Source organism: Mirounga leonina, unplaced genomic scaffold, assembly GCF_011800145.1.
Source record: "Mirounga leonina isolate KUSES-001 unplaced genomic scaffold, KU_Mleo_1.0 Mir_168, whole genome shotgun sequence".
Lineage (NCBI taxonomy): Eukaryota > Metazoa > Chordata > Mammalia > Carnivora > Phocidae > Mirounga > Mirounga leonina.
In genome coordinates this window covers 70,152,782-70,177,405 of record NW_023270426.1, presented here as the reverse complement: position 1 = coordinate 70,177,405, position 24,624 = coordinate 70,152,782, and the positions used below count along the sequence as shown (strand labels likewise).

The 24,624-nt window shown below is 33.2% G+C and overlaps 1 protein-coding gene across 21 annotated transcripts in view; it reads right to left on the bottom strand.

Annotated features, from left to right (window-relative positions):
- Positions 1 to 365: 365 nt before the first annotated feature.
- The window catches only part of PPIP5K2 (diphosphoinositol pentakisphosphate kinase 2), a 71,445-nt gene continuing 47,186 nt past the window's right edge, over positions 366 to 24,624 (bottom strand). For 3 of the 21 annotated variants that reach the window (XM_035014961.1, XM_035014963.1, XM_035014962.1), the window contains exons 23-32: positions 24,451 to 24,567; positions 22,608 to 22,775; positions 20,937 to 21,053; positions 20,090 to 20,263; positions 18,731 to 18,803; positions 17,054 to 17,173; positions 16,100 to 16,162; positions 12,455 to 12,595; positions 8,525 to 8,650; positions 366 to 2,086 (exon numbers count right to left, since the gene is read on the bottom strand). In XM_035014961.1, coding sequence (XP_034870852.1) covers positions 1,974 to 2,086; positions 8,525 to 8,650; positions 12,455 to 12,595; positions 16,100 to 16,162; positions 17,054 to 17,173; positions 18,731 to 18,803; positions 20,090 to 20,263; positions 20,937 to 21,053; positions 22,608 to 22,775; positions 24,451 to 24,567 — 1,212 coding nt within the window. In that variant the 3' untranslated portion in view covers positions 366 to 1,973. The other 18 variants (XM_035014967.1, XM_035014968.1, XM_035014974.1 and 15 more) reach the window with 15 other exon arrangements.

The window sequence follows — 24,624 nt, the reverse complement described above, 5'->3', positions numbered from 1 at the left end:
TAAATAGTGATAACTATAATTTCTTGCTCTTATCTATAGGCCTTTTTGTCATTTTAGAAAATGACTCAAAGATTCTTTCAAATTAGACTGTCCAGTCTACACAAAAATATTACCGAGTTTAGTGACTACAGTGAAATCATAGTTCTTGTATAACAATGGAAAAAGTGAGCTGTGTTAAACTTTTCTAGTTAATGTCTAGAAAATATATTGCAATGTGTATGGCCAACAGTAAGTTTTATTTCATATCTAAGATAGCACTGTTTAATACTCAAATAGTTTTCTTCATTTATTTCTACTTTGAAAGCTAAAAGGAAAGAGATAAAGAACAGGAATAAAAAATAATTTGCCATATAAGTCACTCTCTGATTCTGGAAATAAAATATTTTAATTCAGTTTCACTTAAAAAATAAAAGTAGTTTCTTACTCCCACACTGAGCACATTAACATTTTCACATACAGAAAGCCTAGGTACATTCAATTGTTTAAAAGACATGTCTCCACATAATACAATTACATTCACGTGAAGTATATAAACATATAATTGTATATATTTGTGACTTTTGCATCTGGTACTTTTAAAACTAACACATAATATGCTTATTTTCTAAAAGTCAATTCTTAGATGATGATCTAAAGTCAGGAGAGTCTCCTGAAGAATTTTAATAGTTGTGTTCATATGAGAATTCAGTAATTGCCTAAACATAAGCTTCAAACTAAAGTTTTAGCAATTTAAGTGACCTGTATGGCAATGCATGGAATTCTTATCAGCTTGTACTGTTTGGTTTACAGTTTAAGTCATTTCAAGTGGTTTATAATTATTTGTGCATTAGGGGGAAAAAAGCACCAAGGATAATAAATATTTTTTCACATCACAGATGAAATCACAAAACAATGATCTCAACATCCTTTCAAAATCTAATCATTTGAAAAGAGCAAGTGTTCAATCTTTAAGCTTTCTTAGTGAGATCAACTGATACACTAGAGATAAGAATGGAAATGCTAAAAAAGGAGGTGCTATACATAATATCTACTAACTACAGAATTCAGACATTCTTCTCACATTGATGATATCCATTTCTGAACTGATTTCCTTAGATCTAAAAAGAACTCTGAAAATAAGTGTAACGTTTATAAACTTGTCAACTATATCTCTTAAAAAAAAAAAAAAATCTAAAGCTGTCTTTCTTCCCAACACATGAAGCAAAATTTTCCTGATAAGCAAAAGCACCTTATGGTAAGGAAATATATAAAGAAAGTATTTTCTACAAATTAATATAGAAATCTATGTGCATAAAGGTGTAGTTATCCCAGCTGTATATGCAATATTTTAAATAACACACAATAAAAAAACTCAAAGCACATATTGAAAAAATAATCCATATGCTAATACTCCAGTTATTAAATAATGCAGCATATGTGTAATTCTAACAATTGGGGGGAAGAGTTTCTAATCTAAATGGTCAATGAAATCTCTTTGGAAATACACTTAAAAAATCTGCAATCAGTAATCCTGACTGCCAAATTCTAACCCAAGCTATAGGTTTCTACAGCTAAGATAAAATCCCATGAAAATGAAAGTGTATATAGAGTTCACCTCACAGATTCTTGAGTAAACAGCATTATTGATGTGACACTGATACAAGCTAGCTGGGCTTTTCTGTCCTTGTCTTTACCAAGGGCACATGGTAAACATAACATTAAGAATGACAGACCTTCATCACCATAACTTTTGCTGCTCATAAAATGTTAATGAACATTGTCTTAAACATTTCAAGATCATGAGAAAAGTTCCTTACCTGAATATATATGATGAATTCTCTAGATTTAACATATTTTAAAATGAATTCAGAGATGTATAAGGAGAAACATAAACTACTTGCTTTGACAGTTTTCAGCCAAGGTTTATTATGTGTCCTTTTCTATTGAACACGTGATTTTCATATATTTAAGGAGGTCCAGCTTCTGCTAAAATTTTATTTCTTTTTTGCAGTGGTTTTTTTGTGTTCATGCATTTCTGTTTTGTTAGTTATATTCTTTTTTCGAGATGAGGTATTAGGAACAGCTGCATTAGAAGGTCCGCTGGTAGCTATACAAAAAGAGAAAAACTATTGCTTAGATTTTCACAAGCAATTCATGTTCAAATAATACTGCTAAGTGACAAAAATAATTAATTTTAGTTGTGATATAAATGAAACATTGTAAATGCTCAATAGAGCATTTTTAATCTTTTAACTTTTTAGAATTCAACACCAATACAAAAAAGTAATGCCAATGGGCTGTGTTCACAAAACAAATTTCTCTTTTCACTCTACATTCTTCCTGGAAAACTAATTTATTCATCATTTTTAACTACCATCTATCGTGCTAACAATCTTCAAATGTGCACTTCTGTTCCAGGTCTTTTCCCTTACTTCAAGATTTGTATACCCTGTATATCCTACTAGAAATCTCTGTATAGATAATTGACAGGAAACATAATATGTTTTAAACTGAACTCATCATTTCCCTATAAACATCTACTTTCTACTCTATCTCTTATGTCACCACTATTTAAAAAGTCTGAAGGTGGGGCGCCTGAGTGGCTTGGTCGGTTAAGCATCTGCCTTCGGCTCAGGTCATGATCTCAGGGTCCTGGGATCGAGACCCGCATCGGGCTCGTTGCTCAGTGGGGAGCCTGCTTCTCCCTCTCCTCCCCCTGCTTGTGCGCTGTCAAATAAATAAATAAAATCTTTAAAAAAATAAATAAAAATTCCGAAGGTTAGAAAACTATAAATATTCTTCACTTAAATCATCCTTCTATATCTAAACCCAAATCAAGCCCTAATGAGTTACTAAAAAACTATTCTAAGCCAGATTACACTTCCAGTATGGATGGGAAGCTTCTGTCAGACCAATTCTCCTACAGATAACAAGTATAAACTTTGGATAAAATATGAAAAACAACTATTTGAAGACACTGAAGAGTAAACAAAAGCAGGGGCATACTGGAAAAAAATCAACACTTGGAAGAAGGGAATTCATGTTGAGTACCCCCAACACACACATTTTTTAAAAAGCTTTGGCCTTAAAAATATGGGGTGCCTGAGTGGCTTAGTTGAGTGTATGTATGACTCTTGATTTCAGCTCTGGCCATGATCTCAGGGTTGTGACCATGTTGCTCTGGGTGTGGAGCCTACTTGGGATTCTCTCTCTCCCTCTCCCTTTGCCCCTCTATTCTACCCACCCTCCCCCTGACCCCGCTCATGGCTCACAAGCTGTTTCTCTCAAAAAAAAAAAAAAAAAAAGCTTTTGGCCTAAGGACAGTATCCAGAGTATCCAGTCTGAACCATGTGCAATGACTAAAACTCCAACACAGAACTCATTCTTAGTAGCATTAAAAACCAGAAGATAAGTACTGGAGCAACTATAGCTGCTGGAAATCAGGTGGGAGATCCCAGAAAGGGAAAGCCCCCAATTCTTTGTATAAACCTGATCACATTTATGTCATGAGCAGGGTAAGCTCCAAGAAGTCCAGCTGAGGCTAAAAGAAATGAAGTGAAATGTGAGCTGCCAATGACTTCAAGGGACACAGTTTTGCAATCTGAGTTCAGCCAAGGTTAACTCTTTGCTTTAAAAGAACCCAAACAACTCAATACTTTTGGGAGAAATATAACAAAAATAACAGTTTGGCCTTTATACAACATCTCATTCATAATGTCTAGGATACAATCCAAAATTACTCAATGTATGAAGAAACAGGAAAACATCTTTCTTCTTGAGAATGGATAAACTGATAGAGACCAATCCTGAGATCAGCCAGATTAGTTACACAAGATTTTTAAAGCAAGTATTTTAACTATACTCGAGAACAAAAGAAAAGATTGCTTATAATGAATAAGAATATAGGAAATCTCTGAAGAGAAAAAATTAAAAGAATCAAAAAGTGTCTAAAACTAAAGAATAAAAATCCACTAGATAGGTTAACAGCAGAAAGGAGAGGAAAAAGTGAACATCAATCTAGAATATTAAAAAAAAAAAAAAAAAAAGTCCTAGGCAGGCTTGCCATAGTCAAACTGCTGAGAGTCAAAGATAAAGGGAAAATATTAAAAGGAAGCAGAAAAAAATAATTCATTAACCCACTGCATACATTGGAACAATTCAATTAACAAAGACTTCTCTCAGAAACAATGGGAACCAGAAAACAGGAACAACACCTTTTAAGGGCTGGGGGAAAAAAACAAAAATAACAAAAAAAAACTTTCTTCCTAGAATTATGTCTACCTAGCAAAACTTCTTTTCAAGAATGAGGGTAAAATAAATACTTTTTAAATACAGTAACAGACCTGCAGTATAAGAAATGCTAAAAAGACTCAGGTTGAAAGCAAGTAAAACCACATGGAAACAAAGACTTAGGAAAAGGAATAAAAACTGATGGCTAACGTGTGGATAAATAAAAGACTTTTTTTCTCTTCTTAATTTCTTTAAAATACATATGACTGTTTAAAGCAAATATTTTAACACTGTATTGTAGCCTTTATAATATATGTGGAAGTAACACACATGGATAACTATGTGTTAAGGATGGGAGGAGAGGAAGGTAAATGAACCTATAGTTGCAAGGCTTCCACATTTTGAGTATAAAATTATCTCTAAGTAGACCATGAAAAGTGAGAGATGTGTATTTACAGCCACCAATAAAAGAATAATGCAAAAAGATAAAGCTAAAAAGCTAATAGATAAGTTAAATAAAATACTAAAAAATACTGAATTAATACAAAACAAGGAAGAAAAGAATAAAAGAATAACAATCAGAAGGTATAAACAGAAAATATAATAAAATAGTAGATCTAACCCAACCATATCAATAATTACAATGTTAATGAACTGTAAACATTGCAACTATAAGGCAGATATTGTTAGAATGGGTTTGTTTTTTTTTTTTAAGATTTTTATTTATTTATTTGAGACAGAGAGAATGAGAGAGAGAGAGCAGATGGGGGGGGGTCAGAAGGAGAAGCAGGCTCCCTGCCTAGCAGGGAGCCCGATGCGGGACTCGATCCAGGGACTCCAGGATCATGACCTGAGCCGAAGGCAGTCGCTTAACCAACTGAGCCACCCAGGCGCCCTAGAATGGGTTTTTTAAAAAGCCAAATGTATATTGCCTACAAAAAAAAAAAAAATCCCTTAAATATGAAGACACAGATTGTTTGGAAAAATACTCCATGCGTACAGTAAGCATAAGAAATGTGAAGTAGCAAGATTCACAACAGATTAAATTAGCTTTAAGACAAAGCATTACTAGGAATCAGAGGGAGATTTCATGATGATAAATGGGTCAATACCTTAGGAAGGCATATGAAATATATATGTACGTAATAAAAAAGCTTCAAAGCACAGAATAAAAGCTGACTGAATTAAAGGTAGAAACACCCAACTCTACAGTTGTGAGTGGAAATTGCTCTCTAAGCAACTGATACAATAATGAGAACCTCTCCTCCTGTGCACATGTCCCCACCCCTCAACATGGTAAAGACACAGAGGATCTGAATAAGATTATCAGCAATTCTGACCTAATGGGTACTGATAGAACATGATACCAATGAACTATGGAATAAAATTTCTTTTTATTGCTCTTGGTACATTTAAGATGTACCAGGTCCAAATGGTAAGCCATAAAAAAAAAAGTTTCACATGTAAAAGACTGCAATCAGTGTATGTTACAAAACAGTGTATGTTTTGTAATTGCGATGCAATGAAACAAGGAATTAGTAACAAGATATTCACATCCCCACCCCCAAATATTTGGAAATTAACCAATATGTTTCTAAATACTCCATGACCCAAAGAATAAATCACAATGTGAATTAGAAAATATTTTTAACTGAATGAGAATCAAAATAAAATTTAACTTTTGTGAAATGTAGCTGAAAGAGGGAAACTTACAGCTTTAAATGTTTATATAACAAGAGAAGAAATGTCTAACAAAAAGTGATTTAAGAAATTACAGAGGATAAAAGTAAATCCAAAATAAATGAAGGAAGAAAATATTAAAGAGCAGAAATCAATGAAATATAAAACAAACAGCTAAAATCTAGCTCTTTGAGAACACCAACAGAATGGATAATTCCCTAGTGAGAGTAATAAAGGAAAAAACCCACAACACATATTATCAGTATCATAAATAATGGATGTTATTACCACCGTCATTAAAACGATACTAAAGTAACCAGAAAGTCGACAACTTAGATAAAATGAACAAATTCCTTGAAAAATACAAGTTATCAAAGCCACCACTAAAATGAAACAAAAAATTAATTCTATCAAAATTTAAGAAATACCTATCTTACAAAAACTCATTCAGAAAAGAGAAAGAGGAAGAAATATTTCCCAAATCGTTTTATGAAGCCAGCATCCACCTGATACCAAAATCTAAAAGACATTACAAAAACAAAAAACAAGAAAACAAACAAACAAACAAATAAAAACAACAACTACAGACCAATCACTATCTTTCACAAATGCAGGTGCCCAAATCCTCAAAGTCAAACTGAATTCAACAACATATAAATAAATTATTCATCATTACCAAGTAGGGCTTAGCCCACAAATGCAAGATTGGCTTTTATTGGCCTATGTTTTATTTGAAACGTCAAATATAATACCACTTCATCGTTATTATTTAAAAATGCTTATGAAATAATGCATTTATTATGTGTCTAATATGTAGAGAACAACAATGTACCATGATTCAAACAGTATTCAAATCCTAGGTCTACCAATTACTGGTTATGTGAACAGGGATAAGTCACAACCTCTCTGCAACTTTTCATCCATAATGGCATGGCCATGGGCCACGTTTAGAAATTTAAGAATAAAAAAGCACTTTGTAGCATAAAAAAACTATACAAATGTTAGCTTTGAGCTGTATATGGAATACACGATAATTTATATTTAAGGTACTAAGATATTAAGATTTATATTTAAGATTTCAGTTGTCTGTACCTGCATATTCTGATTAGTTGGAATGTACTAAGTTTAAATATATTTAAGATACTGCCTTTAATTTGTAAGGCCTGATAATCTGACAGAGCTATAATTAGGTATAAAAACAAATCAGTAGTAGAGTGTCATTGGAGTTCTTGTTTTGGTAATCATATAAATACATCACCAGTGGAGGGGGCTGGGTTGGGGTTTGAAGAGTGGGAAGTAAGGGGAGAACATTTTAGAAGAAGAAGAAAAATGACCTGAGTGTCAAAGGGATTTATTTGGGGGGAAGTGAACAGTTTGGCAACACTATAACAACAATAGCAGCTAACATTTAGTGAGTGTTTACTGTGTGTGTCAAGTACTTTACATATATTATTGGATTCATTTCTGACAACCTTTATAAGAGGATCTATTACCCTGATTTTATGACTATGAAACCGAGGATCAGAGAAGTAACTTACCCAAGATCATATAGCTAACAAGTAGCAGAGCTGAGATTTTAATCTAGGTTCCTCCTACTCCCAAGCACAAACTCTTAACCAAAAGAATATTTGAGAGCACTAACATGAGGAATAGAATTAAGAGATTTCCAGTGAGGATACAGTCAAAACCTCAGAGCTACCTAGAATTCTCTGAAGAAAAAAATATATAAGGTAAGAAAAAAGGGAACTGTTGAATGTCCTTGTTTGGCATAGGAAAGTAGGAAGAAGAATGACTGTCAAACAAGAAAAGTAGAAGAATCAGATAAAGGGAAGGAGCACCAAGACAGAGTACATTGTGGAAGTCAGAATAAGATAAGATTTCAGGAAGGATCAATCACACAATCAAATATGCCAAAAAGTAAAAACAGAAAAAAGTTGGGGCGCTTGGCTGGCTCAGCTGGTAGAGTGTGACTCTTAATCTTGGGGTTGTGAGTTCAAGGTCCAGGTTGGGTGTAGAGATTACTTAAAAAATAAAACCTTACAAAAAAAAAAAAAAACACAACAACAAGTTGACTGAGAATGGAGAATTAAGACACTGTAAAAAAAGAGAAAAAAATTTCATATAAAATGACTAAAATAATGCCTAGGCTCAAAAGAAAAGCAAAAAGAGTTCATAAGTTGGTTTGCAGAAAAGTATCAGTAAGAAATATATTTTATTTATTTATTTATTTTTACTTTTTTTTAAAGATTTTATTTATTTATTTGAGAGAGAGAGAATGAGACAGAGCGAGTACATGAGAGGGGGGAGGGTCAGAGGGAGAAGCAGACTCCCCGCCGAGCAGGAAGCCCGATGCGGGACTCGATCCTGGGACTCCAGGATCATGACCTGAGCCGAAGGCAGTCGCTTAACCAACTGAGCCACCCAGGCGCCCCTGAAATATATTTTATTAACAGATACAGGGGTGGGAGAGACAACAGAGAAAAAAATATAAGTACCTCAATAGACTATAATAACAGTTTTTAACTCTAGGAATTGTAATGATCCTTCCTAAAAACAGATTTTAAACTCAAAAAGCAAGCTATTATTACTCCTCTAATTGCTATACAGAATCCATAAATTCACACACAGTTCTAACCTGGTTTGCTGCTTGCTTTCGTACTCTTTAAGGTAGCTGGTGGCGTTGGGAGGATCTTTGCAGGTGTATATGTATTTAAAGATATTTTTCTTCTCATTACTGGACTGGAACGTGAAGCTGTAGAAGCTGGAAAAAAAAAAAAAACCACAACAGATATGGCAGTTTGATTATTTCTGCCAAGTTCTTACATTTTAGAAATTTCTAATGACATATTTAGTGGACTTATGAATATACATTATAGGAGAAAATAGACAATGTAAGGTTTATGGAGTAAATGCAGCAAAATCATCTTTCCTATAAAAAGTTCTCTCATGCTCTTAGCCAAATAGATGTTCTGTTTCTACTGTAAATAATAAGCATTTAACAGTCTTTACCAAAGGTATGCCAACAAGAATAGAGCAACAGACATAATTTTATACTGCCCTGATAGAAACTCAGATTCTTAAGGGATAGCAGAGGGCTTATGACAGTTTTACTGCCTGGTTAAAAAAAAAAAAAAAAAAGACAGGGTCCCAAATTCTTTTTCTCTTAAAAATATGAAGTAGAGATTCAGGGATAGTTAATTTATAAATACTATGGTCTATTAAACTATTATATTTAAGAATAAACTAATAGATTATAAGTAATAAAATAAATCAGATTGTCTTCCTTTATTATCTAGTTGAGATTTATCTTAATGAAAGGGAATTTTAAAGATTTTTTTTTTCTTTCTTTCTAATCACAGTGGGGCAATTAAGAGGTGACAAGGAAAAGTAGGGATAATTCTTTTTTTTTTTTTTTTAAGATTTTTATTTATTTATTTGACAGAGAGAGAGACAGCAAGAGAGGGAATACAAGCAGGTGGAATGGGAGAGGGAGAAGCAGGCTTCCCGCCGAGCAGGGAGCCCAATGCGGGGCTCGATCCCAGAACCCTGGGACCACGACCCGAGCTGAAGGCAGATGCTTAACGACTGAGCCACCCAGGCGCCGCCCCCCCCTTTTTTAAAGATTTTTATTTATTTATTTGAAAAAGTAGGGATAATTCTTAAGTATGAATTCCTCTGGGGAAGGATAGGTCAGAGCAGGAGAGCTACTGGCTTGAGCTTCTGAGTTCCTAACCAAAGGGAGGTGGGGAGTTAACAAAAAAAACAAGATTTGGCTGTTTTTGCAATTTGGGGGGAGGATATGATAGCAATAAACAGCATGTCTCTGAAAAATAAATATGTGGGCTAAATTATAGCAACTGTGCCTTAGATGGCTGCTATCTATCTACACTGAATGAATATAAATCCCAGTGGCAGAAGTTCAAGTTTAATGACATAATACACAAATGATGAAAAAAATCCCTAAAGTACCATGTAAAGCAGGACACCACTACTAAGCTCTTTCCTGCTTGTATATTTTATCCTGTTAACTTCCATCTCTAACTTACCCAATTAGCATTTCCACACCTTCCCCCCCATTTGATTCTGTTAGTGTCCCATTGTAACCTATCTACTAGCTACCACAAAATTGATTAATTTTGTCCTAAGTGAGGAAAAAGCCTTTCTGAATGACAGAGGATTAACAATGTCAGCTTCTGTGTTATAAACAGCACAAAATCAGTAGAGTCTATATTATGATGCTAATTCCTTGACAATTCAGGGAATTAAGTATAAACAATGTAAATATACTGTGATTACTATTAATTCTGCAGTTACAGTATAAAATGTAGGCTTCAGATAACTTTTATTATAATTAGCATCTATTTTCTTTACTATTCAAAAATAATTTAAAAAACCACACACTTTAGAAGACCTGGATTTTAGTCTTGCTTGATCACTAACTACTTGATTTCCTCAATGGTGTCTAAGTTTTTTTCTTTAAACAGTAAATTTTTCCCAAATGAAATCTTAAATAAAATGGATGAAAACAGACACTCTGGTTGAAGCAGCCATGCAAGACATAAGGCCTAACCACTCAGCATCCTCTCCCTCATGGAACTTCTAAAAGCTCTTGGGAATACAGATTGAAGACCAATGAACCAGATGGACTTTAAGGTTTACCCAATTCTATGAACTGCATTAGCTGTATTTATGTTCTCATCTAGTTCCTTTAGTAAGTAATGGCAGGAAATTTTAGAAGAGCTACAGGGCTTGGGGTACAACTTGTATCCATGATATAGAGAAGAGCTAACCTGAACTGGAAAAGGAATTTAATATCCTTCATTAATATACCTCAGTAATATACTCTGATGAACTGAATTCACTAACCACAGAAATAAAGCCAACATAATATAACAGCATCACAGAATATAACTTCAAAGATGATCTTTTTGTAAATATCCCACAATTCTCTTCCCCAAACAAATGTCATTACTGCTATTTCCCTTGTCATTCACTGAAAATCTTCTAAAGTCTAAATAGCATTGATATCTATCCTAAGTTCTAATTTAATAATTAGAATCTTTCTTTCATCTCTATTTTAAGATTATAAATCCTTACCCAGGGAAGAAGTGAAACATCAAGTATAAAGGGGGTAAAGGGTAAATGAGAATTCATTCAGGTTCTCTACTGCAATCTGAGGAAAAGCACTGTCCATTCTATCAGCTAACAGAGAAGAAAGTGAGATGAACATGCTTCCGTTTTCCTAACTTTGACTTCATAGAGCTTAGAGAAGTTATTTCATTTGGAGTATTATCAATTCTCAGAATCAGACACATTCATATGCAGATTTTGAAATTAAAAACTACTTCCTAAAACCATTCCTAAAAGTATTTTAGAATGCCCAGATATCTCTCCATTACTGTTAATGATTCAATGTTGACCTCTACTACCAAAAGTGTAAGAAAAGGGAAGAAGCCACTATACTCCAGAAATGCAGGGGGCACCATTCAGACAGAATACAATGTGAACAGAACTCTCTAGAATAATACAACGTGGTAGTCAGAAAGGGAAGAGGATAACAGCAACACGTGAAAGGGGCTTTCATTCCCAGACCTCCAATTTCATTCTTCAGAGAAAGAGATTTACAGTATGCACCTTATGAAAAGGAGAAAGGTATACATTGAAAGTTTGTGACTTTCCGAAGATATGACTAGCCCCAGCAAGATTCTTAACAGAGCAGAGCATGCTCTCCCCAAACTGGATGCTTCCTAAACTGGAAATTCCAGCGTGCTGACGGATCTTATAGAGCTGAGAATGACAGCAGTCAGCTGACTCCTCACACCGAAAAAGGTAGCCCTAAGGGCTTCCCAAAATGATGTCCCTTACAGTAGTGCTATAGAATGTTTAAGTGTGTCACCAAAAACGTGCCTTCTCAAAAAATAAGTTTTGGAAAATCTGGGTATACAGCTTTCCTTACAAAAGAACCTTAGCTATTTCTACACTAATATAACTCTCTCTCTCCAAAGAGAGGTAGGATATAATACACAGTTTCCAAAACTTACTGAGCCATGAATCCCCTTTCTTCGATGAATGAACCTTTTCAGAATATTTTCTGAAGAACATAACTTGAAAACCCTTTTGTCCTAATTTGCTCTCTTTAGTCAAGAGCTCCTTCTCAATCAGAATGACTACTTACCAGAGCTGTTGTGGGGATAGGCATGTGTGCATGTGTGGGTTAAGGACAAATGATATTTTGTAATTTTTAAAAAGCTTATTATAAAATGACACACGATAAGAATGTGAAAAAAGACCATGACTCTATATTGTTGACTTCTATTGCTGGGTCTTAGATTTTTCTTTTTCCTTTTTGGAAAGAAAAAGATTTTTGGGAAGAGTCAAGAAAAGTGGCACACTGCATAGTAATTACACCAAAGATCTCCAAATAATGTTCCTTTATATCCCCTTTTCTCGTAAAATTCTATTCACTACCACTAGTTGAGTTTGTTGTTATAATTCTTTTTATATTTAGATAATATCCACTGCCACAAAATGATAGTAATAATAGTAATAAAAATAATTTTCCTACAAATTTCAGGAGTCTTCCGTGGAACTTCACTTGATGGAGAAGCAATGGAAGCAAGAAATTCATCCACCTGCTTTAAAGACAGGGCATTGTGAAGAGTCTCTAGAGGACAAATAGATGGCACCATGGAATACAACTCAAAGCCTGAAAAAAAGAAATGAAGAAAATTTGGGTATTTAAAAAATCTTTAATTAAGAAGGAAGATGACCATTGCTTAGAACTGTATGGGTTAGGTCTTTCCAATCTATCACATGCAAACACATGAGATCTCTGAAGTCATGACACCAGATGCTATGCAATATGGGATTGGAACAAGATGTGACAAAAGATTTCATTTTAAATGTAATCACATAGTACAGCATGCACACAATTTCATTCTATATTTTGGTAAAATCTAAGAATGATACTTAAAGAAAAAACCTGGGGGGAAAAGCAGAAAACATTATATTGTTTCAGTTTTTACTTTAAAAAATCAGGTCTACTTGATAGGTGAATAAGTTGATGCCATGATGTGTCCCTTATGCCAGAATGCTAAAATTAACTTCTTGTTGAAGAATAATTATGTTGTAATTACTTGTGAAGAGTGATTTAAATTAGCTTTTCTAGTCATACCAAGGCCAACGATACTCTCTAGTGTGACCTGAAAACAACATTCATTCATTTATGCTGAAAATGAAATTTCAAAACACATTTTACCTACCTTTATTGAATTAACTCAATAATTCTATTGTTGAAATTGTTAGCTGAGTAAAGTCAGGCCAAGTAAAAAGCAATACAAAATACAGACATGTTTGCATTCAATAATGGCACAGAAATACAAACATTTCATGAAACAAATCATGCACATATATATTAATACCATCAGTGAAACAAAAATGCTTAAGTATACAGGTCTTTTTTTAAACAAATAGAATATAGGTTATTTGCTTTTTATAAAATTGCCTGTTCATTTAAACTTTATTCAACTGAATGGCTTTTAAAATTGCTTTCATACACAACTGAAATAACAGGTCCTTCTGCATCTACTCTTTCCAAAATTCAAACTAATTTTCCTCCAAAGAAAATACTTTTAATACTTAAATTAAGATTTTATATAAAGGCTAATATTATTAAATAAAAAGTAAAAATTAATTAAACTCAAACAGACTGCAAAGCTCTCTGCTTCAATAGGCATGTGCTCATTTTAACATTGGCTGATATTTACTTAATTTGGGGAGGAAAAAGTAACCTGAGAACCACCTAAGTCTTGGCTGAAGTAGGGAAACTACGGTTGAAAGAGAATCTAGTCTTCCTATGAAGACAACAAAAAGGTTTATAAAACTGGTATGTTTGATTTTCAGGTGCAAACCAAAGCATAACGGAACATTACATATACTCAAAAACAAAACAAAAGAGAAACTATACCATAACAGCAGCTAAAGCACCTAAATGAAGCACTAAAAAAATTAGGCTTGCACAAGTATTACATTTTTTTAAAGTACAAGATTCATGCAAATACACGCAAACCCTTTCTTTGCAATACACTAAACTTAACAATATGATTTTTTTTATCCTTTCGTCAGAATGTTTTATAAGTGTTTTTATAACAACTATTTCCTTGCATTTGCCTGTTAGATTTTCTAACAGGCAAATAACAATATAATCAAGTTCCTCTGGTGACACATTTCCCCACTTATCTTTAGTAAACTGTATTGAACGCACAATGAAAGGGTTAGCGCAGCAATTTAAAAAGCCACCCCGCTGTCATGTTTAGAAGCTATAAAAACATACCACTGGAGCCTAGACATTCCACAGAGGAAACGGACCAGCACCTATAGAGGTGTAGGTGTTCTGCACAGAGGCCCAGAAAATAAGGTAAAGCACTGTCAGAAGATACTTGTTTCACCATGTTCCTTGAACTAAAGATGAAGGGAGGGGTAAGTCCATGACATGTATTAAGATGGAAATAACATAAAAGTTAGGGGAAATAAAAAGTGAAAGAGTCAAATGACAATTCATAGGACAGATAAGACAACACAGTATAAAAAAGAAAAAAAAAATCTTGAAAACCCAAAAGAAACATTTCTAGAGTTGAAAGGAATGCATTTTATATGCATTAAGTCACATGTGTGGAAAACCCACATTTAAAAAAAAAAAGTCTTAGCCAAAGGAATATAAAGTTACTCTATTGTCTGTTAAATTTAACAAACTTTTTTTTTTAAAGCTTCAATAAACACAGATTCCTCCTATAAAAAAAAAAAACTTGCAATACTGGCTATAAATACATAAGCATTCCGCACAAAAACTATAGTCAGTCTTAAACCTGTAATGTTTCTTCTTAGAATTTTGTGGCTTCTGTTTTTCTTGTAACTTTGGTTTTTCTTCTAAGAGGTTCTTATGCATGTGGATTCTTTAGAAGCTGCAGCTGTATCAAATAAGGATCTTTTTCTTCAGAAAGTAGCATTTAAAGAGCTACAAAGGAGGGAAAGCACATTAGGCTTTAGGGCTACGTTTTCTCTTGTTGAGGATGAGATCTTCTTATTCCACCTCCAGGAAGTATTTAGTGCACTGTTATTTAAGTGTGCTGTTAAAGGATCCAGAAAGGGGAGAATGACCATAAGCTGTGTTTAATTCTTTAGTTTCATATAAGTTTTTGAAAGACTTGACGCAAGTTTTTGAAAGATTTATTTGCAGTTAAAAAGAAAAAAAACTTCCAGGGGATAAAAGTACCTTCATTCGGAATAAAAGCAAAAATCTGTATGTTTTCTTTTAAATTCTTTGACCCTCAATTATTTAAAAATGATCAGTAAATACTCCCTCTTGTCCCAGAAGAACAAGCTCTGTGTAAGAAAGCTGTAATAGTGCAACGATTCAGTTTATAAACAATGGCCACGAAACGCTTCACTGTTTAGCCTCAGAAATTGATTTAATTGAATTAGCTTTCTAGATTTTTAGCTTAGTCTCCTTCCTATTGTGAGTTCTCCAAATTTTAACAAAAAGCAGTGGTACCAAAAAAACCTGGTTGCTTGACAAAAAACTGGTTGCTTGACAATAGCAAACCATATTGCCACATGAGAACAAGGTGAGTGCTAGATGAAGTTTTCAGAGTGCTCCAGACCAAACTGAGTTTTGCTTTAGACAAAGAGCCACAGATAAATGATGTTACACAGTGAAATCTGCATCTCCTAGTTCCCAAGAACTTTTCAAACACATCTCATTTGGCTATTTAACAAGTTGTGGCTCTGTATTTTTATTAAGTAACTCAATAAAACAACCATGTGATCAGAAAATGAATTAGAAATTAAAAAAACATTAAAATGATTAAGAATTAAAAAGAAAACAAAGAATACTAATTGTATTTTTAAAATTTGTGTAGACTGATCACTTGAGAAATTAGAAGGGATTTTTACATGCTAGTTTAGTATTAAAACTCATCATCATTGTGGTCATTTAAAAGTTTGATGAGTGATGTTAAATGATTGTGTAAATTATAGCTGAAAAAGAGAGCTAGACAGTATCAATGCTTCGGGTGAATAAGTTGGAATTATATGCCAACTGAAATTAAGAATGGAGAAATGAATGATACTGTATACCCCACAGTTTGAAATAAAAGAAAAATAAAAAAGGATGAAGCAGGGGAGTATCTTTTAAAATAAAAGCAAAACGTACCATTGGTTGGGTGTCGAGCAAATGAGATAGAAAACCTTTTAACAGCAGAACCGCGTGTGGCGTCTGAGAAAGAGAAAAACAGGTACCTGAAATTCGTAACAGCTACCAAAAGAAGAACACTTAAAAAAAGAGGGAAAAAACAAATATATAAGGAGGTTAGGATTAGGTGACATGCAGAAGGGAATGAGAGAGGGTACTGGTTAAAAGTAAAATGGCTTGATGATAGAGGCAAAGTGTTTAATGAAATATATAAAAGAAAGAAAAGCAGGATGAGCCAGCAATTCTGGTAAATCCCCGTTTTACTGACTTAAGCAAATTTGTGGATACATGAGAAAAAGTTTTAAATAAAGCTAATCCTGAAAGGGCTAATAAACACTCCTATTAACAGAAGGCACAAGCTTCCACGAGCCTCAAAAGACAATCTGAATATTAACACTTAAGGTATTTTAACAAGAGTGAGAGGCTCTCCAACTAGGGATTCTAAAACATTCTCATGCTATGTTTATTTTTATAAAAATATTGCCAAAATATTTTCTTCTACTTATAAACATTCCGTTCACTTTATTTCATTTAGATCACTATCAGTAAGTAAAATGAGGGATAACAACGAACAAAAGTTTAAAAGATCAAAGAAAGACTTATTCTTTATAATATGGCTTACCGACTGTCTAAAAGACCAATACATATGATGCAGTTCTAAATTTCACATTTCAACAAACTATTCATTGAGTAAGTACTGTGTGTCTAACTACAATTAACTCTTTGATGAAACACGGATCCAAGCTATGGGTAAGACAGCAGTGATTGTCATTTAGGCTCTAGGTGTCATCAAAGGGTACCAGGATTCCAGTTGAATCAGTGAGTGGACTTAGGCTTGCCTTTGAGAAGTACTGTATGCTCATGGGTGTGTGCATGGGTGTCTATATGAATCTGTGTGTGCATGTGTGCACATACCATCTATGCAGCCAGAAGAAGTCAGCTTTTTACGATGAGTACGAGCATAATCCTGTAGGTTAGGTGCGCTTGAAGAACCCCCGAGCACCGAGGTGCTAAACAGGCCCGCACAGTGAGACCCTGATGGGAGTTAGAGAAAATACATACACAACGGGTGTTCTTCCATTCACATTGGGAATTCATGCAGCATGCAATAACATGGCTCTTACCACACTTATCTGGCAGTGCCTTGAATAGACTTACAATTCGCTTGTAATGTCAACTTTAAAATAATCACCACTACCATTTGTCATATGTACAAATGAGGGTATTTAACACTGGATAAAATGTTGCCTTTGAGGAAAATAATATATCTACCCCATAATTAGACATATACATATTAAAAGTATTAAAAATACTACTAGGAATTAATTTAGGTTGGTAAGGGATTCTGTCAGTTTGCATGAACAGGTCATACAAGAAACCTCTCCTAGCACAAATCTAGTCATAATAGATCAATATTTTTTAATGTATGTCTATAAATGAAGAATCTTTTCTGATACCCTGAGTTAAGAATCATCAATGTATGTTATGAAATAAAGCAAATTAAAGCTTACTAATCTGTGAGAAGAACATTTGAGAACAATTCCTTGTAGGTCATCCAGGCCAAAATCACCTTAAATTTCTAATACTTAAATGACTTCAGATCTTAAGTAATAAGACCCCAGAAAACATGTTATTAGCAAATAAAACACAGTCAGTATAAACTGATGCTTAATTTGTAGCAAAAATCTTCATACCCAAGGAAAACTTCTACCACTTGGTAAAGTTTAAATAAATTTCTATCAAATACATTATGATACATAAAGGAAGACAATGTGGGAATATTAAAAGCTATCAACATAAGCTATATGTAATTAACTAAAGAAGATCCTCGAGTAAATAGGCATCAACAAACAGTTCATATACTTAGTATGTAGATCAAAGTACATAAATAGTTGAACCTTATTTATGCTTTTATTAAACCTGTTTAGACAACTATTTATAGAGAAAATACTATGCCATTATGTTTATCAACAATGAGCTTAAAACTAGTAAGTTTAGAAAGGTCTTTTTCAATGTTGCTTTGCAACACTATTTGCAAAGAATCAATTATGTTCTATAGGTCAATAATGACTAACAACTGCCCCTATGCATTAGTTTTGCTTTGGTTTTCCTTAGGAGATAATCAAAAGGAAAAATTAATACACCGAGAAAGGGTTTAAAACATTCCCCACTTAAAAAAAAATTTTTTTTTATCAGAAAAGAAGGTTTTTTTTTTTTTCTTTTTAGTAGGCAATAGCATATTTACAATTTTACCAACTGGGAAAAATGACGTTTCCTTCCTAAATTAAAATATTTTGGGATTTTAATTTATAGAATACAAGATTAAAAACTAGCATTGGCAATTGGACTAAGTAGTTTACACTGCGGATAGTCAAACAGTTATAAATCAAATTAAATGCTATTTCTTGTTCATTTTATTGACACTTTACTATACACTTTGAGTTGGACAACTTAACATTTTTCCATTAGTATACATTAAATAAAAACTAAAGCATAGCATTTGGTCATGCTTTCATCACTGAAGAGTTTTACATGTGTGCGAAAGAGTGAGTTGAAGAAGGTTTGGAATATAATTTCCTTTAGACCACATACCTACAGTAGGGTTCTGCTTTTGTTCCACAAGAGTTCTTGGTGTTCGCAGGTAATTAGCATTTTCAGATACAACCTGTGCAAGGAAAGCAAAATAAATGAGGTAAAACAGTAAAATCAATTCAAAAGTCCATACTTCATTTGCAGCCTGTTCCAGACAGACAAAGGTTAATAAGCTGTATGATAAATATTAGTAGAAATACATAAAACATGAAAGATCATGCAAGATCCCCTTCTGAAGGGAGTCCATTTCATATGAAGTCCTTGCAATGAAGTGGTGCGAAGCAGGCATTCAGAATGAAATATCATGTATGAAATAAGACAGATGAAAAGAAACAATTAATAGATTGATATAATTTCACTCTTAAAAGAAGCCAAATGCCCACTCTTAAACAGCTCCTGTATTTGAAGGGGGGAAAAACAATCACAAACAAAAGAAAAGACAGACAAAGACTGCTGAGGTCACCATACAATTACTGATCCATGCACGGGCTTTATCAGAGTAACCTTTAAATATTCACAGCCTTAATGGATACCATAATCCCTTTTCCTATAATCAAATGCATTCTATTTCCAAAAGGAAATTGCTGAAATTCTTGGAAAAGTCATGTGTAACAGCAGACCTTCCATTCTTAAAACAAAAAAAAAAAAACAAAAAAAATCCTAGTATTTTAAATTTCCAAATGTCATCACAGAAAGTCCTTCTGAAGTCCTTTTATTTTGACCCATATTACTGATGGGCACCTATACATTACATGCTCATATAAAGAGAGCATTAAAATATCATACAACTCAAAAAACCCCCACTGTATGTATCCCTTAGATACTTCCAGATAATGGAATAGTGAGGGAGAGAACAATTAATATTAGGTATACCCTGTTAATTAACACAGGACCACATAAATTTTGATATTTAAAAAAATGTTTATATTCTCAGCAAATTCCAAATGGAATCTAATTTTTCAATTATGGGGGAAAAGGTTATTAAATTTTCTTACCATCAAATTACATAATTTTGTTTCTGAATGTTTTAAAGGACAACCATGCCAAAAAAGATTTCTTTCCTTTTTAAAATTTTTTATTAACACACTAAAGTTCCAGGAATGTAAAATTTATTGATTAATTTTTAAATCCTGGATATTTAAAACCCTCCTAGTAAAAATCCTAAAACACATGCATTGTAAGAGGTTTCTTTCTCTCAAATATTGTCAGGTATCACAAGCATTTTTAAATGAACTGAAAATTAAAATACAGAAGGATTTACTCTGATGTTAAATATAAGGGATTAGATGTCCTCAAAGATAGCTGTTTGTTGCTCTGAATGCGGGTAGGAATATGTTTAATGAAGTAAAGTTTAAAAACCTGTTGCCATGAGCCAAAAATACTGGATGTGAAAGCCAATGATTTGGGGGAGACAGGGGAAGAAGTGATTTGTTCCCCTGATCTGCGTCTTCGACGCCCAGTACCCACACCACTGGTATAATGCAGCCAGGTACCAGTACCCTCTGGGCTAGACACACTCAGGGGGCTCTCTTCCTGGAAGTGAGAAAGGGGGCAAAAAAAAAAAAAAAAAAAAAAAAGCAGAGCATGCAAAGTTAGATACAACAGAGCCAAATGATCAGAAAGAAAAAAAAATACAGTTTGTTCGCATTTGTTTATCAATTTTTTAAAAAACTATTAAACAGTAATTTGGGAGCCAAATATTTCAAATATTTGAGAAATTCATAGGAATGACTTAGAAATCTAACTGTATGTGATAACAATTGTAAGAATTACCTTATCTTCAATTTACAAAATATTTATACTGCTTAATAGTTGTCCCTTCTCTCTTAAAACTGGAAAGATTTAACAATTGTCTGTCTTAGCAACTTTTAAAATGTAAAAGTATTCTGCTTAGTTTTAAATATTCAAGACATTCTGTGCTATACTGGGTAACCTTCCAACCCAAAGCGCTAAAGAACTGTGCAAAGGGTTAGAGAAGTTTCAATTTATATGATGTAGAAAAGAAAACCTATCTGCCAGACACTTAAAAAAAGAGAGGTAAGATGGATTCAAATTGCACTTGTTTCCACTTTCAAGCTATTTGTTTGTTTACCCCCTCCAAAGATTATTTATAGAGTTCAGTAAGCAAAACATGCAGCAAACATTATCATTTACATGTTTGCATGTTCAGGTTTCAGACAGTGAGGACAGAGTAAAATCTACTTGCACAAAATGAAGAGAATAGTCTTTTTCTCTGTGTGTCTTTTGGAAGTACAAACTTCTGATATCCATGGAGATGGTGGACGCTGGAAAAAGTCTTCAAGGTTTTACTTGAATAATTTACCTTATGGAAGTAAAAGTTTAGCATGGCATAGAAATAATCTCTTGAAAGCAACTATTTAAGTATTTATGAGAAGAAGGTTTATAAATGTGTTCTGCATCTTAAGAATTAACAAAGGGCAGTGATTTTGTTGAAGATTTTACAAACACAAATGTGTTGCAAAATGAAGACTCACAACACATTTGGCTGTATTAGTGTTATAAGCTTTTTGGAGTGCAGAAGAAAGTTAAATGGTGAAATTTTGAACAATCTGAAATTTGCAGATTGCTTTGTTCAACAACATCAAAATCACTGCCCTCACACAGATGGCAGTTTAAGTTATATTAATGTCATTTCCCAATTTTCTGAAATTAAAGATACCTGAACATAACCCCAGGTTTCTCATTTTTAAATTAAGCTACACTAGAACACAGTCCCAAATTCTACAGCTGTTAGTCATCCTCTTTTTATAATTAACTTACAACACCACAATCATAGAAACCCTAACTAGTATACAATTTCCATTATAAAAGTACCACAATCTCTTTATTGATGGATGTTTTTCCTATACATAATTGTCAAATTGGGTAACATATTTATTTGAAATTTGAGAATCATAAAGCACTGTTGTTTGTATAATTTGAGGTAACAGAAATGAGCATAATTCTGGTTTGTTGTTTATGTTCTTACCCACTGCTAGTTAAATATTATACTTAACTCTTATGACTTGGCATATTTCATTATTAACAAAAACATTTTTCTAACTTAAAAGTTGATGGTTGTTTCTAGCTTAAAATCTTGCTCTACACTTTTACTCTAGCATTTAGAAAACATTTATAAGCACTAATCTCAATCAGTGCTGGGAGAATCATCCTATAGAGAATATAGATAACCCAAAACATAGGTATTTGAAGTATAAAAATGCATACTGGTGTTAAAGATTTACTCAACAAGCTACATTCCACCTGTTCAGCTTTCTTGTTAAATCTTATTTTAGTAGTTATTTAAATGTTATTCTACTAGAGAACACAAGAATTAGCCTTATTTAATTGTAGATCTTAATACAAAAGGTAAAATTTTCAAATATCTCTTCAAATTTTCAAATTCCTATACTGATTTTTGCAATCAGACTAGGAACTTAGAATTTCACATCTTAATCTACAGTGTCATTAGAATCAGTTGTTGTTGAAGCATTTCTGGCAGTTCCTCTCTGCGTGAAATTTATTCTGTGAAAATTATTCTCTGCGTATTAAATCAGACTTTTAAAAAAGTTCTTTATTAGAATAACCTAACATGACAGGGCAAGAAAATAGATGAGTTCATAGAAAGGTCTTATTTTACTATGTCTATTCAACTTTGTTATGAAAACTATACATAAAGCTACAGGTTCTTAAATCTTAATCTCTTTTTTAATGGCCCCTGTATTTTAAAAATATTTATTAGAAAAAGAGGCAAAGTTGACAATTAAAAATCTGTTAGGTTCCCAAGCTCCATAATTAAAGCTGTATTTTCTTTTCTGTTTCATTAAAATATAGTTAGTTTATTTTATGAAAAACATACTCTGACACATACACTTACTTCATTTGTAGCCATCTTCCTAGATCTTGGAAGTGGAGACTTCCTGTGTATATGAATTGGCTCTGATACCATAGGTTTGAACAGTATCACAGCACGATCAATTTCATCTTTTTTAGAAGTATGTGGTTCATCATCATTATCAGTTTTAAAAGATCTCCTGCCTTCATTCTATGGGCAAAGAATACAACATATAAAATTCAGGTAAAGCAAGAGTCTCTTATGACAAATTCAACCACCAACTGGTGAAGTCAGCTGAAGCACATACACAAGTAGGCTGATTCAAATGAAGCAATATTAATTGAATTTTTACAACAGCCTCGTATTAGTCTACAAAAACAACTAAAAAAATTCAGAGATATATCAAGTTCTTGGACTAGAGGATGTACTACTATAAGTTTATTTCCCTCAAAATTGATCTGCAGAATTTATGTAATCTCAACCAAAATCCCAAAAAGTTCTCTTTGGAACATTACTTTTTACTTTAGTTTGAGAATGAAGAAGCGTTTATTTTTTTATTTTTATTTTTATTTTGGGAGGGGGGGCAGTAAGAGAATCTTAAGCATGCTCCACGCCCAGCCTGGAGCTTGACTTGGGCTCACTCTCACAATCCTGAGCTCATGACCTGAGCTGAAATCAAGAATCGGACGCTTTACTGACTGAGGCACCCAGGCGCCCTGTGAATGAAGTGTTTACTATCAACACTTCTATTCAACACCATGCTGGTAGCACTTCATAAAAAAACATATCCAAATGGCCAATAAACATATGCAAATTGCTAATCCTTACTGGTCATGAGGATAATGTAAATCTAAACCATGACAAGATACCACTATATATCCTTCAAAATAGCTACATTAAAAACAATGATCATACCAAGCGCTGACAAGGATATGGCAGTATCTTTAGAAAACTATTTGACTGTATTTTCTAAACTTGAACTTATGCACCCTATGACCTAGCAATTTTACTCCTCGATGTATATCCAAAAGAAATGTGTACATATGTTCACCAGAAGACTTGTACAAAAATGTTCATGAAAACATTCATCTTCATAGCTTGAACTGGAAACAAATAAATAATCAAAGTAGATGAATACATTGCACTGTATTTATTTATATTTATTGTTGCCATGTAATCCTACATGACAACAAAATGAAGAACAGAATGGATAAATTTCATAAACATAATAAAGGAAAGAAGCCAAACCCACCCAAATCTCCCCAAAAGCATGTATTTTGTGATTTCACTTATAAAAAGTTCAAAAATAGGCATATTAAAACATGGTGCTAAAGTTCATAATAGTAGGTATCTTTGAAGAGAAGACAGGGAGGTTTTAATAGCGAGGGGCACAACTGGGTCTTTTGGAATGATGATATTATTCTACCCAAAACCTGGCTGGCTGTTTTATACTAGTGTTCATTCTTTAATACATCATTAAGCTATACACTTCTGATTTATCAATATGAATTATAATTTAGTAAAAAGTTTTACATTGAATACAAATTTAACTTTGTAAGGTTAGTGTAAGGATTAAAATAACAATAATTTGTTTACCATGCACTAGTCCTCAAGTAATACAACAACGAAAACCAGAACCAAAACTATAGTTAAGCATTCTAAATACTGGTCTTAAAAATACAAAAAAATCTAAATAAAATATAAAATTCTTAGTATGCTTAGAAATGTTGTCTGCCCAAATCATACATAAAGAAATTTATACTGTCTTGCTACTTAGTAGTTGAGATAAAAATTGAAGTACATTAACAGGAAATTCTTATAGAAATCTTATGAGGCTCTAGAACTATAGTAACCAAACTCAGACTGAGAGTTTCATATTTATTACCTCTCTTGAAGCTGGTCTATATCCATAGCCAGATGGTAAATTTTTGTCTTCTTCACATCCTTTAGCTCCTGGACTAAAATGTAATTCAACATGAAAGCGTTCCTCTGAGGAAAGATCCTAAAAAATATTATAGAACATTTCCAAAATGAAAAACTACAGGCTATTTATTTACCT